At 41.7% G+C, this 15441-nt stretch overlaps 1 protein-coding gene and 1 long non-coding RNA gene across 2 annotated transcripts in view; one reads left to right on the top strand and one right to left on the bottom strand.

Annotated features, from left to right (window-relative positions):
* LOC144240803 (uncharacterized) overlaps positions 1–10081 on the top strand; it is a 30939-nt gene extending 20858 nt beyond the window's left edge. Inside the window, exons 3-4 of the long non-coding RNA XR_013337856.1 lie at positions 1807–1939; positions 9846–10081. This is a non-coding gene — a long non-coding RNA (uncharacterized LOC144240803). The remainder of the gene's footprint in view (positions 1–1806; positions 1940–9845) is intronic.
* Positions 1–13432, bottom strand: part of WIF1 (Wnt inhibitory factor 1) — a 62789-nt gene extending 49357 nt beyond the window's left edge. Inside the window, exons 1-2 of the mRNA XM_077775207.1 lie at positions 13285–13432; positions 12682–12821 (exon numbers count right to left, since the gene is read on the bottom strand). Coding sequence (XP_077631333.1) covers positions 12682–12821; positions 13285–13432 — 288 coding nt within the window. The remainder of the gene's footprint in view (positions 1–12681; positions 12822–13284) is intronic.
* Between the last annotated feature and the right edge of the window lie 2009 nt (positions 13433–15441).

The raw sequence follows: 15441 nt of genomic DNA, 5'->3' as shown, positions 1-15441 counted from the left end.
TGGAGAATTAAGTCTCTGTCACCTAGTGGTATAGTGACATTTGTTGTATTCTTTTCCAAAACAACAACAATAGCCACCACAGCCACCACCACCACAACAATAATAATAGCAAGTAGAAAGTAGAATGCATTAGGCCATACTGTCTCAGGTATATAAAAGCCATGAAGTTAAGCAGAATTGTTCCAAGTGTGCATATATTAGTTTTACAGGCTTCAGGCTATGCCCTGAAACCCTTTGTAGATTAATTCACTTCTCTCTCAAAAGAGTTATGCTCCCTCCTCAGTATTTTCACAGCACTTTGTTCACTCCGCAATTATAATACATTTAATATTGCATTGTTGTTGTTTTGTTCATATCTGTTGACACACTAGACTGAGGGCAAGCTTGATCTCCTTGAGGGCAAGCTTCATATACAGCTTACATATCTGTTTTTAGCATTCAGCACAAGCTTTGGCATTTTGTAGGCCCCCAACTATCTATTGAGTTGAGGTCAAAACAAGGAAGGAAGAGAGCTAGGTAGAGAAGAAAAACTCTAAATCTCCAAAATCAATCTTTCTTTCTGCAACTCATAACTTTGCTCTAGACTCAACTTTTCAAATTCATACCAGACTCTGCGATCTGAATGTTCAGCAGAAAACTCGTGTTTAGAAAGTTCCAAATGGACATCACTGTTTTTGTACCTCAGACTGTCCTGTGCTGACTCTTGTAATTAATTTCTCAGTTAAGACATAACCATCCAACCATCTGTCCAGCCAGCTCAGAGTCAACCTCATTACCAAAGCACCCACATGGCAGTTTATCCTGAGAGATATCTCTGGGATCTGCTTCTTCTTCTCTCTCTCTCTCTCCTGTCTGCCTTCCTTACACTCTTGTCACCTTGTAATGTCTTTTAAAACTTCCTAATTGTTTCCTTGTCCTCAGCCAGGCACCCCAGCATCTACCCTCCATCTGGCACCAAAGTTACCTTGCATGCAGACATGACGTTAGCATCTCTGTTATCATGCTCCCTGTTTTCTGTAATACGAGTCTACTATGCCATACAGAAATCATCATCTTCTCAAACTTTTTGGGACTAATAGTCCTACTCTAACTACACCAATGATTTTCAATCCATGTACCTTCCTAGGCGTCATTCAGTATACTCAGAATGTCCATCCCAGCCCCACCTGCCTGGGCCACGCTCTGCCTACAGAACATTTTTTGTGACCCCATTTAGATGTTACCTCTCCTGTGATATCTTCTTGAGAGTGTAAGTAATTGTACATTTACTTGATCAATGGCAAAACCCTCCGGGTTTATGCTCCTGTAGCAATTCTCTTAGGGCATGTAATGGGGGCCACCTAGCCCATATGAAGGCCGTGTGCAAATTAGGTAGAAGTGCCCCTCTGGACAGAGGCAGCTCTGTGGCATGCTATCAGATTTGACAGGTGAAGTGTCAAAGAGCCGGGTTTCAGTTTGGTCAGGTTGAACTTGCCACTTTGGTTAGGTTCGCTTAGGTAATGAAAAAACCTGCGCAACCACACATGTTAGCCCTGAGAGCTCACCACAATTATTATTGCCTTATTGATGCCATGGTCTTCACCACCAGCTGGTGAATTCCTAGAAGGGAGTTGGATCAATTAAAATTTGTATTCTCAGAACCTAGGATGAATGAGCATTGATAAATTGTTTTTTGAACTGTTATTTTTTGAATGAGAAGACTTTCCAGAAGTTATTACAAGAAGATCTCTAAAGTATACAAACGTGTACATAAGTATTCTTAGCTGTGTAGTCTCAAGTAAGTAATTTGACTTCCTTATACCCTAGTTTCCTCATTTATAAACTGGGAACAATACTCCTGCCTCCCTCAGGCTTTCTGTGAGGATCTGATGAGACAGTATCTACAAAGTGCACAGCAAGTATGTGCTATGCAAGTATTGAGTATTATCATCAACACACGGTAAGTAAAGGAGTATTCTGAGATGAACCTTTTTAAATTTCACAAAAAATAAGACAATTTTGGAGGAAGAATCTTTATGTCTTGATTTTTAAAAATGGAGACAGATATTGCAGTGTGAATACAGACATTACCGTTAATGTTAAATGATTAAAGATGTTTTACTTAAGAGATAGAAACATATTTTAGAATTTGGAAGGCATTTTATTTTCTTATTTTTATTTTTTAATGTTTATTTATTTTTGAGTGAGAGACAGATAGAGTACAAGCGAGGGAGGGGCAGAGAGAAAGGGAGACACAGAATCCACAGCAGGCTCCAGGCTCTGAGCTGTCAGCACAGAGCCTGATGCAGGGCTTGAACTCAGAAACCATGAGATCGTGACTTGAGCCAAAGTCAGAAGCTTAACCAACTGAGCCACCCAGGTGCCCCTGGAAAGCATTTTAGAGGTAATCTAAACTGCTTTTCTTATAGATAAAAGAATTAAGTGATCTTTCCGTGGATTCTACTGTTTCTCCCTCTGGTCCTTCCCAAATATCTAGCCTCATCTATACACACACACACACACACCCCCTGCATCCCAGCCCTAGGCCCCCATATTTTCCCTTGCATACATCCAGCCCCTGACCGGGCGCCATTACCTTTTCCCAGAATGCACTCTCCCAGATCCTGTGCTGCTGCTGTGACAGTCCTTCTCCCTACACTTGGTGCCTGTCTCAGCCCATTAAACAGCTTCAAGTCCTGGTTCAATTACTGTGTATTCTCTGGTGAAGCCTTCCCCTCCTTCCTCAGCCAGAGTTACTTGTTGCTTCCTCTGTGTTCCCATTCGATGTTCATGCCTCTACTTAGCACTTATCAGAGCATGGGCTCTGGATCCCAACTGCCTAGGTTTGAGTTCCAGCTCTGCCACTTGCTACCCATGTTTCGTTTGCTCCTCTCTGTCTCGGTTGCCTTATCTATCAACTGGGAATAATAATGGGATCTACATCATGTATTAATTCATTCAACGAATAGTTTATTGATTGCTTATTGTGTGTCAGGAGCTCTTCTAGGACCTGGGGTTGTTACATGGTGAACAGGACAAAGTCCTTGTTCTCATGAGCTTACATTGAATGGGAGGATTGAACAATTAAAATAAAATATAATCAAGCATAATCATGATTCTAGGGGCCATAAAAATATATAGTAGAGAAAGAGACTCAAGAGTCATGAGGGTGGTGGTTGACATTTTACAGAGGGGAGTCAGGCAAAGTCTGTTAGAGGAGATGACATTTGATTGGACACGGGGGAAGTGAGGGAGCAAGCCACATAGAAATCTAGCAGGAGTAAATTCTAAGCAGCAGAAACTTCATGTGCAAAGCCTTCCTGGGGCAGGAAGGCTAACAGGGTTACTGCCGAGTTAATGAAGAAGATAGTGGAGGAAATGAGATGCTCTTTATATCTAGCACCAAGACTTTTGTATTTTTATCTCCTAAATGTTTCCCCAATCCATTTTTCCTTTCTTTTCATCCCTGAGCTTGTATTTCAAATTATCCCTGATTTCTCTCCTTGCAGTCAATTCCCCTCAAACCTATCTTCTATCCCACCAACACAATATCTAAATATGTAGCTCTGACCCTACAGTCCACCGTGCTTTATACTTTTTCATGGACTAACTCAACATCATCTGTAAACACAAGATGCATTAACATGCTGGACAAAGTCCTCTAGGACCAACTCTCCACTTCCTGCTTGCACATACACTCCAGCCACACCAAAGTCCTGGTTCCCAGATAATGTCTTTCTGGTCTCTATACTTGCCTTAAGCTGTTTCCTTTCCCTAAAAACCTTCCCCTCTCCCACATTTTTGCTTGGCTAGCTTAATAGTCAGGCTCAGCTCTAGAGTTACTGCTCTGTGCTCTCATTATAACCTGAGAATGCCCTAGTCCTGCACGACTACCACTTCACAGCAATTATCAGGATGATGTATTTGTCTATATCTGCCTCTCCAGTGAGCTTCTAATTTTCTCAAGGGCAGAAAATTAGTTCTCGCTCATGTGTTGCCTCCCTGGGGCACGATCTGGGTTCTGGCCAAGAGCAGCTAAGCAAGAACTGTATTCATCTCCTTTCTCATATTGCCAGCTAAGTCATCCTGAATCTGTCCACTGTTTCAGGCCCACACAGTACATAGCTTCTCTGTGGGATCGTGTTCAGGTGAATGGGTTTCAAATGATCCCTGACAATTTTCAAGGTTCTTTAATCACATTCATCTATAAAATTCAAAAAGAAGACAAAATCCACATGTCTGAAAGAAACAGAGAACAGAAATTGTCCTATGATTTTAGAATTTTAACTGCTAAGTTTGTTTGTTTGTTGTTTTGGAGAAACAGAGAGAGAGCGTGCACATGAGCAGGGGAGGGGCAGAGAGACTCTTAAGCAGGCTCCACACTTAGCATGGGGCTCAGGCTCAGGACCGTAAGATCATGACCTGAGCCAAAATCAAGAGTCAGATGCTTGACTGATCTGCCTCTTAACTAGTAGAGATGCCTCTTAACTAGTAGATTTTTAAAGAAAATCAGATACTTGAAGAATCAGGCTTATGTTAAGTAACTCAACGTCCAGTGTCCACTTCTCATCATTTAAACAGGAGCATCACCTTCCAAGTGTAATTTCTATACCTTTATTGTACCTTTCTTATACTTACTTAAAAAGGTATGGGAGTTGGGAATAGATGCTAAATCAATTCTTATGCAAATTAGCATACCATTTTCCTTATTTAAACTTCCTTTGACATTGAGTTCAAAGTTCTAGTTTCCATTAGAAAATTAAATTGATTTTTAAAAAAGTTCTATGCACTCACAAAATGTGTTTTTTTAAAAACAGTTCCATACCCTAACTGCCAAAAAAAAAAAAAAGGAAAAAATGGAAAAAATTAACTTGGAGCAGACTCTAACCATCACAAAATTTTCCGAAAGTTTAGTAAGAAAGAAGAGCTAAATGATGATTGTAGAAAAGCCACTGTCTACTCAACACATAACCCAAAGATTTACTTACTATGTCTCAGGGACAAACCTGCAAAATGTTGAGTCCATTCTTTTCACAGTAGAGAATAGAGAACTATCCCTGAACTGTTTCTACCTTCTCTTCTTCTCCAGAACCATCTCCATTATTTGACCTTGACATCCCCTTCAGTGACAGGTCATCCCCATGACCTCTCAGATGTGTACGAGACCATTCATTGAACACCTACGACTTGTCTTCCCTTTTAAGACCCCCATGCACTTAACATCCTGAGCTCTCCACTTAGAAGATATTTTCCTACCCTGCCGATCTGATGGATGCTTCCTCATCCTTCAGAAATTAATTCAGACACACCTACTCAGTGAGCTCAGTGAAGAGCTCGGGGAAAAGCATGGCATTCTTTGTGCCATCAACCAATCCTATACCTTCTAACCTCATTTGGCTGAGTTTAATGAATGTTTGTTTTGTAGGCTGTGAGCTCCCTGAGGGCAGGGACCATGTTTATTCCTCTTTGTGTGCTCTATGTCTATTGTCTATGCTTGTGTTTTTTAATAATGTTTATTTATTATTTTTGAGAGAGAAAGAGAGACAGAGTGCAAGCCAGGGAGGTACAAGCCGGAGAGAGAGAGGGAGACACAGGATCAGAAGCAGGTTCCAGACTCTGAGCCATCAGCACAGAGCCCAATGTGGGGCTCGAACCCACAAACCATGTGATCACGACCTGAGCCAAAGTCAGACGCTTAACTGACTGAGCCACCCAGGCGCCCCTGTTGTCTATGTTTGTTGACTGACGGAGTGCTTGAGGCAGAGAAACACTGCAGCGAACCACTCCCTGTCCACTAAGGGTTCACAGTGATGTAACCAAGTTACTCCCAGGCTGGCAAATGGGGCAAGTTGGCCAACTTTTTGCAGCAAAAGAATCCCTACCTGACAGTGCCTCCTCCAAAGATCCAGCTACAGGCTGAAGAACATTTTCACTAAACTCTTTATCCCCAAACTTTTCCTCTCACAACACATCAGGGACATTTAAGTTAAATGAGTTTAATCCAAAACAAAATGCTTTATTGAATGTCATTCCTTTCCTCTTCACCACAACAATTTAAAAGATTTTTATTTGTGCCAGCATTTTAAAGTCAGGCATAAACACAGAGGATAGTGGCGAAGGGTCTGTTTATGAGCCTTTATACCACCGTGTAAGGAAGACGTAGAGGAGTTTACATTTGTGCCATGTAAATCGCTGTAGAACCAGATGGGGCTTACAAGGTACCTTATAACTCATCTCCTCTAAGCAATAAAGCTTTTTTTTTTTTTTCTGGCAAAAGTTTGAGAAACTTACTGCTGTTTTCTATCAGCAGATACAACAGATGGCTGGCACATGCCTGCTTTGCTAAATGAAATGGGCTCTCTGCAGAGTTACTCTTTGATCCAATGGCATGTCCACACCACCACAATGCAAAATACCACAGCCTAGCAGAATCTAAACATTAAAAGTTTAAAGCTGCGTTTTTGATAGGAGTACCTTCTTCAAAAACTCATGCCCACAGTATGTAAACATATTCACATTCCCACTTTGAAACCAGGGACCAGGGTTCAAAAAACGAGGCATTTCCTCCATTTGGTGACATAAAACCACTGCAAAGGTATGATGGCAAACCCCAGGAGCACGAAAGTATGCAAGCACTTGGGCTGTAACTACCAAAACAATCATAACTCCATTAGGAAAAAATGTGGACAGTACACATTAAGAGATTTAAATAATAATAGTAAGTGTTACCATAACTTACAGAATTGGAAGGAGGCGGGTAAGGACATTTGGCAGTTCCTTTGAAGAGGGAGAGGTAGTGCCTGAATTAAAACCCACTCTCTGCTGAATTTCTCTCAATTTTGTCAAGGGGAGAAAAGAAGGAAAAAAAATCCCAATTTTCATACAGGTTTCCTCAAAGAGTCTGGTGGGAAGTCTGAGAGAGCAAATTCGGCCGGTTTAATGGGGCCCATGGGACATCCTACCAAGCACGATAGTGCGACGACAAGCTATCCGGAGCTATAGGGACATTTTAATGACAGGATTGGATTATCTAGTTCATATTACAGAAGCACATCAGCGGAATGATTCCACTTTTTTAAAAAATTAGCAAAAATCTGAGTCAGTTTCCAGGCAAATGATTTCTTTTTATTTAATAAAAGAAATTTTATTTTATTTAATAGAAGAAATTTCATTTTCTTTATTTCATTTTCTTTATTTCATTTTCTTTATTTTATTTTCTTTTTTCAACAGTACCTTCCTCATTTTAAAGCTGATTTGGGTGCTACTGACTGGAGTCACTCACAGAGACGCTACTACCCAGGCAAAGTCCTTACCTTTATGCATACTTGATCTTGGATTATTATTGTTATTATGTCGGGCAGTTTGGAATGATTCAAAACGGTTTTGAATTGGTAGGGATTCTAGGAAGGCTTATGTTCCTTACATAATTGGAAAACATTGTTCTCGATACAGTGTATCTTCGGCCTATGTAGTATTTTCTGTTTTGTGCAGCGATACATGAAACAAAGGAGCGCGTTTTTTGCAGTTTAACCCAATAGTCAGTGCAGGTGCATTTCTGCAGTTTAACCCAACAGTCAGTGCTTCCACAAGATACATGGGACCACCCACTTCCCTGCGGAGCAGACAAAATTCCCTCCCTTCCTTTCCTGTTATCCACAAGGACACTTTTAAGTTTTGTTTTTAAACATCTTGAAACTGACGAAAATGAAGCTCAATCCCTGGCTTCTAGTGGTTATAAGAATTGTGACCACTACACATAATTACAGCTGACTTTAAGATCTGGACCTATTGGTGCAGATGCTTAGAGCTTGCTTGGTAATCCACGTGGTGGTTGGAAGTTAATACTGGCTGGTTATCTTTACCCAGAGAATTTCTATTCCACACACACCAGTTTCACCCCAACCCTTGCCAGCCGTCTCAGCAATCCAGGTATTTGGTCACAAGGAGGTTGGAAAACTTGTACAGATGACTCAGCATGAATCCATCACCACTGTGGGAAAAGCCAACATAAAAAGAGATGGCCTATTATCTGGGTACTAGATTCATAGTACCTTGGCATCTACGTGCAGGTGACAGAATACATTACAGTTGTTAAGTTCAAGTCTATATGATCTTTATAAAGATCTATTTCTATGATCTATACAAACAAAAAATTTTGGCCTTGAACCAAATTGGTTCATATGGAAATCAGCAGTGGTGTCCTAATATTAGAATTCAGATTTGTCTGACAAAGTTTCTCATTAAAGTTTTATTTGAAAGCCATTCGTTTCAGAAAGGGTTATTTTCCAAATAAAATGTTTAATTAGTGCATCGTTTAGAAAACCAAAATGGTCACTCATGGCCCCTACCTGTCCCAAATGTGGAGAAAAATTAGAATAAGGAATGCCTCATTGAAAAATATCAACTATTAAAAGTTATATATAGCAATAAAGAGTATTTTCCCTTAATTACTGAAAAAATGCTTTAAGCCTCAACCTCTTTAATAGAAATTCTTCTCTGATCTAAGGGCCTTGAGAAAGGCATGTCAGAAAATGAGTGTTTTAAATGGGAGATACAGTAGAGACAGAGTTTTCAATGGAAAATGAGGATTTCAGTGAGAGAAAGAGGTCAGGCCATCTGATGTCAGATAGGAAAGCCTTCCTAGGCAGAGTTTTAGGGATCTTAAAATAAACTGGTGAGAGTCAGAGAAGCATTAGTGAATTCTTTGGGTTCCATATCTATGATCAGCTAAGAAAACCACTTGTTGTACCATTTTGTTGAGTGATGTGTAGTGTAAAAATGATACTGTATTGGGGCACCTGGGTGGCTCAGTTGGTTAAGCATCTGACTTTGCCTCAGGTCATGATCTCAAGGTTCGTGAGTTTGAGCCCCACGTCTCTCTACTGTCAGTGCAAAGCCCCTTTTTAGATCCTCTGCCTCCCTCTCTCTCTACCCCTCCCTCGGTTGTGCTCTCTCTCTCTCTCTCTCTCTTTTTCTCAAAAATAAATAAAGAAAAAAATTTTTAATGATACTGGAGGGGCACCTGGGTGGCTCAATTGGTTGAGCGTCCAACTTTGGCTCAGGTCATGATCTCACAGTTCATGGGTTTGAGCCCCGCGTCGGGCTCTGTGCTGACAGCCCAGAGCCTGGAGCCTGCTTCAGATTCTGTGTGTCTCTCTCTCTGCCCCTCCCCTGCTCACACTCTGTCTGTCTCCCTCTCAAAATTAAATAAACATTTTTAAAAACTTTAAAAAAGGACACTGGATTATAAATATAAGTAAACTTATAATGTAGAACATCATACAAGCATAAACTTTATAAAGTATAGCTTTTGCACATATTGTATGTGAAATCGTTTTTGAAATTACAAATCAATACACATTCATTGTGGAAAAACAAAAATGTAAAATACGCAGATGTGGCTAATGTTAATACTCGGGAGAGTCAGAGGTTTATCAGATGGTTGTTCCTATGTCTGCCTACATATTTTATAATGGAACCAAACAGAATATACTGTTATAGACTGCTGACTTNTCTCTCTCTCTTTCAGAAATAAATAAAACATTAAAAATTTTTTTTAATTAAAAAAGAGCATAATGTGGGGCGCCTGGGTGGCTTAGTCGGTTGAGCGTCCGACTTTCGCTTAGGTCATGATCTCGCGGTTTGTGGGTTCGAGCCCCGCGTCGGGCTCTGTGCTGACAGCCAGCTCAGAGCCTGGAGCCTATTTCAGAGTCTGTGTCTCTCTCTCTCTCTGACCCTCCCCTGCTCACGCTGTCTCTTTCTCTCTCTCCTAGAAATAAATAAAAAAATATTAAAAAAAAAAAAGAGCATAATAAGGAACAGTCTTACACCTAAATGTTTATTAATATCCACAATTATTTCCTTAGGATGACTCTCTGGAAGGAAAATTTCCCAAAGGATCTGTAACAAGCCTTTTGCCCTCAGAAGCAAATTGCCCTGCAAAAAGGCTCACAGGGCCATCAGCCACATACAATCATACCCAATTCTCCATATACTTAGAACACTCTTAAAAACCTGACCAACTTGATGTGGGGAAATGAATCTCACTGTAATTTTTATTTCCATTTCTTTGAAGTAGAACATAAAAGTTATTTCAAATGGCCCCGAGAATACTTGGGGTTAATGGACTAATAATTCATTGGAAGTAGATAATACCTACTGCCTCTAGGTCTTCAGTCCTAAAGTTATTCTAACGTTCTCCATGTGCTGCCAAAACACTTAAATATTCAGCTTTAAATTTCAGTAATCAGCTGTGTGTTTTTACTTGTGTTGAAATCTTTAAATGCTTGGTATTATTGGATGAAATAACTAGATAATGGAGTGAGCTTTTCATTTTCCATGTAGATGTTTTGATGTGGTTTGGCTTTAGCCAGAGATGCCTTTCAAAATACTTAATTGGTATTGAAGTGATTATTTTTCTCATCTTCAAAATTTCCATGCATTTCAAAAATGATGCTGCTGGAGTCATATAACGTTATTGAGTAAGTAAAATAAGTAAAATTTAAATAACATTTTTAAATGTCCCACTGTTTGGGCATTGTGTAGATCGTATCCTCCTCACCTACCCTCCTGCTAAATAAGACAGACACCAGAATACCTACCCAGAGCAGAAAGCAGAAAGAGCAAGATAACTGAGCTTCTTGCTAACATTGTCCAGCGTAATGAGATAAGCCACAATGGTGATGAACATCTAAACGGGGGAAAAGATGCTAGAAGCCTTATTTCCATGCCAGTTCGACGTCTTCTCTAATCCTTTACAAGAGACATTCTGGAGATTGATCTGTGTTTCATTTCGTACTCAACTATGCCAGTGTTTGCAAACCTGCACTATGCCATAAACCAACAAGGGAGATAGCATGGCATTTAATTAAGCCTTTGCTTCAAATTCCATTCTTCAGAAGACAAACACATATGAAAAAAACAAATAAATAAGAAACGCTGATACCTTTTGCTTCTCTTACAGTTACCAAACGCTTTCAGCTAGCAAGAGGTGTCAGTTAAGCTACCTTCCGATGGTTCTTACAAATTCATGAAAGTATAGGTAAAGAAAGTGTCCTTTTAAAAACTACTGAATCAAGGAAGCTTAGGTGGCTAAGTCAGTTAAGTGTCCAACTTCAGCTGAAGTCACGATCTCACGGTTTGTGAGTTCGAGCCTCCCATCAAGCTCTCTGCTCTCAGCATAGAGCCTAATTTCAATACTCTGTTTCCCTCTGTCTCTGCCCCTCCCTCACTCTCTCTCAAAAATAAACAAACATTTAAGAAAAAAAAACTACTGAATTAATATTGATCCCATCTGACAAATGTTCAAACACAGATAGATTCAGGTGAAAATAAAAAGGAGATGATAAAGGTCATTCATTAATTTATTACTGATTTCACAATATCCCAACATTAATTGTCCATAAAATACCTATGAAGAGGGAATTCTATAGGAAGAAGAGGGGTAGTCTCTTTTAGGGCAATAGAAGCCTCAGTGAACTTATCTGCCAAATGGGGGTATGAGAATAGATGACCTTCCTGTTATGAACCCTGGTGAATCCAAAACATCTATTTTATTTACAATGATAGAAGTGTTGATGAGTCTAGATTTGGTTTATGTTAGGGGGAATAATGACAGAACAGACCTGAGGGAAAAATGACACTTAAAATGATCATGCCCAAAATAAAACAGATAATTAGAGAGACACAAAGTGGTTTCTCAATTCAAAATGAGTACTTTTAATTAAGTGTCTTCTGGATCACATTCTTCATGAAATAGGCCACTTAAGTGATTTTGGAATTAAGAAAGGACCTGAGAATGTGATCTTACTTATGAATACAATGACTTTAGCTTCTGCACAGCCAAGGAAACAACCCAGAAAANGTGGACATATTTTACTGACTAATGAATAAAAGGATTTATTACTTACTTATTACTTACTGTCCTCTACAGTAAATTCTCCAACTGCACAAAAGAAATTAAACCCACATAACATTTATTCTTCTTTTCTTTCCAAAATTAGAGCTCATTTATGTAATACTGGAACTGTAGGCAAGGTAGCATACAAAGGATGTAACGCGAAGGATGGTAATGTACTAAGAAATAAAAGGTATGCTTCTTCATAAAAATATACTGCAGTTTTCTTTTTCCATATGAAAGTATTTAAAATGGTACTTAAAAAAATCAATAGTCTACAGTATTTTACAAACATTCTTATATGACACTTTTTGAGGCTATGAACTTCAACCAGAAACATACAGCATTTGCATTGTTCCAACAATTTTTCCTAATGCACAATGTCAAAAATACTTAGCATTTAAAACTTGCTATAAAGTATAAATAATGTCAAACGTGATTAGTATATACTATGAGAAAAAGTCTTCTCGATAGTATGCTAAGTTTTAATGTCACTGATCACAGGGCTTAGTGATGTTGGTATTCGCCTCTAGCAGCCTGATGACACGGAATCCTATCAAAACAGCAAGCTTAGGCACACTGCTTACCTTTTTCTTTTGGAAATCTTTACTTTATGTGACATGCTTCAATAAACAAGGGTTAACTATTTGCTTTGGAGATCACATGAGAAATCACTCTTAAAAGTTGTAAAAAAAAAAGGGGGGGGGCACCAGGCTACACATGACACCGTATTATTTCTACCTGCTATTGGGCAGTGGAAATATTAAAGGATAATTTTCACCACCCCTTCTGGTATCAGAACTTACCTGCCCTGCAGCTTGCCAGGTAAAATTCATGGAATGGATATTGACAGGAATGGCTGGCATTCTCTGTTGTGCTTTTCTGAAATCGTGCGTAAAAGGGGCCATTTTCCCCTCTGAAACAATCAAGATATCTTCTTCAAATCCTGGTTTTAAAAACATAAACAAAACTATCAAACTAGGTGGACTTAAAAGAATCCAAACCAGAAAATGCATGCAAAAAGAGCATTAACGAATTGGCACGGGTCATGAATATCCGCTACGCACCTGTCCTAGTACCAACTGATTTTCCTCTGCATGGGGTAAGAACGGTACCTGCGGACACGGAGTTACCGGGTGCGAACAAACGCTGGGTCCAACCCCCAAACCTACGGTCGTAGAAACTAGCAACTGCACAATCAGAGCACTAGATCCGCTTAGGCTTCCTGAGAGAAGTTCATACACTTCCAGGTGGAAAAAAATAGCTTATTAAAAGCTGGAGGGGAACAACCTTCCTTGGAAATTAAGTTGTAGAAAGATCCTTAAGTGCACGCATCTCTCCTTGAACAGAAGCGCTGGAGAGGGTAAAGCCACAGGTGGGGGAAGGTAGCGGGCGGGGGCCTTCCTTACCTATGAGCACTCTCGCCTGGTGAGCGTCGATCCACAGGTACAGGCTCTCCTCCCGCGGCGGCGCGACCTCCGCCCGCAGGGCCAGCAAGCACGGGAGGACGCTCCAGAGCCGCAGCGCGGCGGCGGGGAAGGCGCTTCTCCGGGCCATGCTACCCCAGATCGCCCTGGCGGAGGCTCTCGCCGCCGAACCTCCTTCGGCCGCACCCTTCCAACTCGCAACCTGCGGCTGGGAAGTCCTCCCTCCGCCCGAGGCGTGCAGCCTCCTCCTTCCCGTGCGAGTGAGCCCGCGAGCGCCGGGGGAGGAAGGAGGGGAGAGCGGGCGCCCGCGGGGAGGCAAAGGGGGCGCGGGAGGGAGACGCGCCGGCGGAGACGCGAGACTGGCAAAGCAGGAGATGCCAGCACGCTAGGCGAGGCCAACAGCCCGAGGGTTAAATACAGCCCAGGAGGCAGAGCGGGAAGGGAGGGCGCGAGTGCGGCGCTAGCGAGGAGTGGCGCACAGGCCCAGCCGCTCGCCACTGGGGGGCGCTGGCGGACGCGGGACCCCCGGAGGCCGCGTCCACGCCGAGGGGCGCCAAGGGAACGCGTGGTGTAGGCGGTTGCGGAGAGGGGCGCTCAGACGCGGCCCTGGGACCGCGCTCGCCTCTGCATCCCGCCTGGCTAAGCAGGAAGGAAAGGGGGAGAACGGACAGCGCGTGGCTTGATTAAGCGCTGAGGATGGTGATGATGACGACGACGACTATGACAACGACGACTCCATCCCTATGCCAGTGCTAAGGGAAGGCACACATTCCTCCACTTCTCCCTTTCCGCCTCTGTCGTTCCTCTCTGAGCCGCTCTATTCTGATACAGTGTAAAACCCGATCCACCGTCCAGTGGTGCCCTCGATCCCAGGCGCTCGGCTTGGCTCCCGGCGCAGGGCTTTCATTCTGCACTTGATGGACATCAAGGAGAGTGTTTTCGCAGTTGGGGAGACTCTTCTCCTTGCTCACCCGGCGGCGCCGGGAGGAGTTCCCCTGAAGCCAGATGACACGCTCGCCTGACTCGGTGCAGATAGGACTACACAAAATCATGAATATCTTCATGTTTGCTGGGGTTTCCACAAACTTGGAGGCGCACGTGGTGGTACTGAAATCACACGCTATTGAGGGGAAGACCAGGCTCTGGCCTTGCCCGTGGGAAGACTAGGTGGCTGCCGGTGGGCTACAGCCTAACATACATACCCGAGCTCTGCAGAAGGGATTTAACCTGCTCCCTTGGCTGTGCAAAGAAAACGGAAGCAAACGGTTAAAAAAAAAATGCTTCGAAAGATTTCAGACTCAGAAAAGGGTTGTTTACTTCTCTTTGTTCTTAGGCACCCAGATGCTGTGACAAATGCCCAAGGATCGAGTGTCTAGGGCTGGGTGTGGTGTTTCACTCGGTCCTTTGTAGAGTAGTGGACACCTCAAGAGGGGAAAACAAACAGAACGGACTGAAGAGAAGCCGAACATGTGCACGCATTCAGTTAAATAAATGTTAGGTCGTGGCAAGTTACTAAAAAGAACAGAAGATGCATTTCCAATTATGAAATATTTTCAGCTTTACAACTGTTGATCTTTAAAATTAATTAGACAAGATGTCTAATTATGACTGTTTTGAACTTGCAGTGACTTAACTTTGTAAGTACTTACAACTCTTTTAACAAGGCACTATTATTATTCCCATTTTACTGATGGGGAAGTGCGGCTCCAAAAAGCCCCAGAAGTTGCCTGTGGTCACCCAGCTGGTAAGGGGGAGAGTCAGGGTTCAAACCGCAGACCCTCTGAGTTAAAAGGCCATTCTTTTAACCGCTATTCCTCATACTGCTAAATAAATTATAATTAAGTGTATACATCCCAAGCCTCACAGGCATTCTTCCTTTAGTATAAGAATATTTACCTCTTTTCAAACATTTTATTAGTTTTGATTTCAGTTCACATTCATTTCTATAATGTATTCATACATTAGGCAGCCTTTAAAGCCCTTTAACATTTTAATGCCAATCGTTTTCCAATTAAAGATAATTTCAAAGCACAGTAGACATTTTCTTTGACTCCAAATGAACTGTGGCCTTAACTGAAACTTTTCCTTTGCAGTGCTCAAACCTCTATGGCTCCTGGTGCAAGGACGCCCTCTACAGGT

Source organism: Crocuta crocuta, unplaced genomic scaffold, assembly GCF_008692635.1.
Source record: "Crocuta crocuta isolate KB4526 unplaced genomic scaffold, BGI_CrCroc_1.0 scaffold97, whole genome shotgun sequence".
Classification (NCBI taxonomy): domain Eukaryota; kingdom Metazoa; phylum Chordata; class Mammalia; order Carnivora; family Hyaenidae; genus Crocuta; species Crocuta crocuta.
The sequence above is the reverse complement of the archived record's forward strand: the minus strand, read 5'-3'. Positions and strand labels throughout refer to the sequence as shown.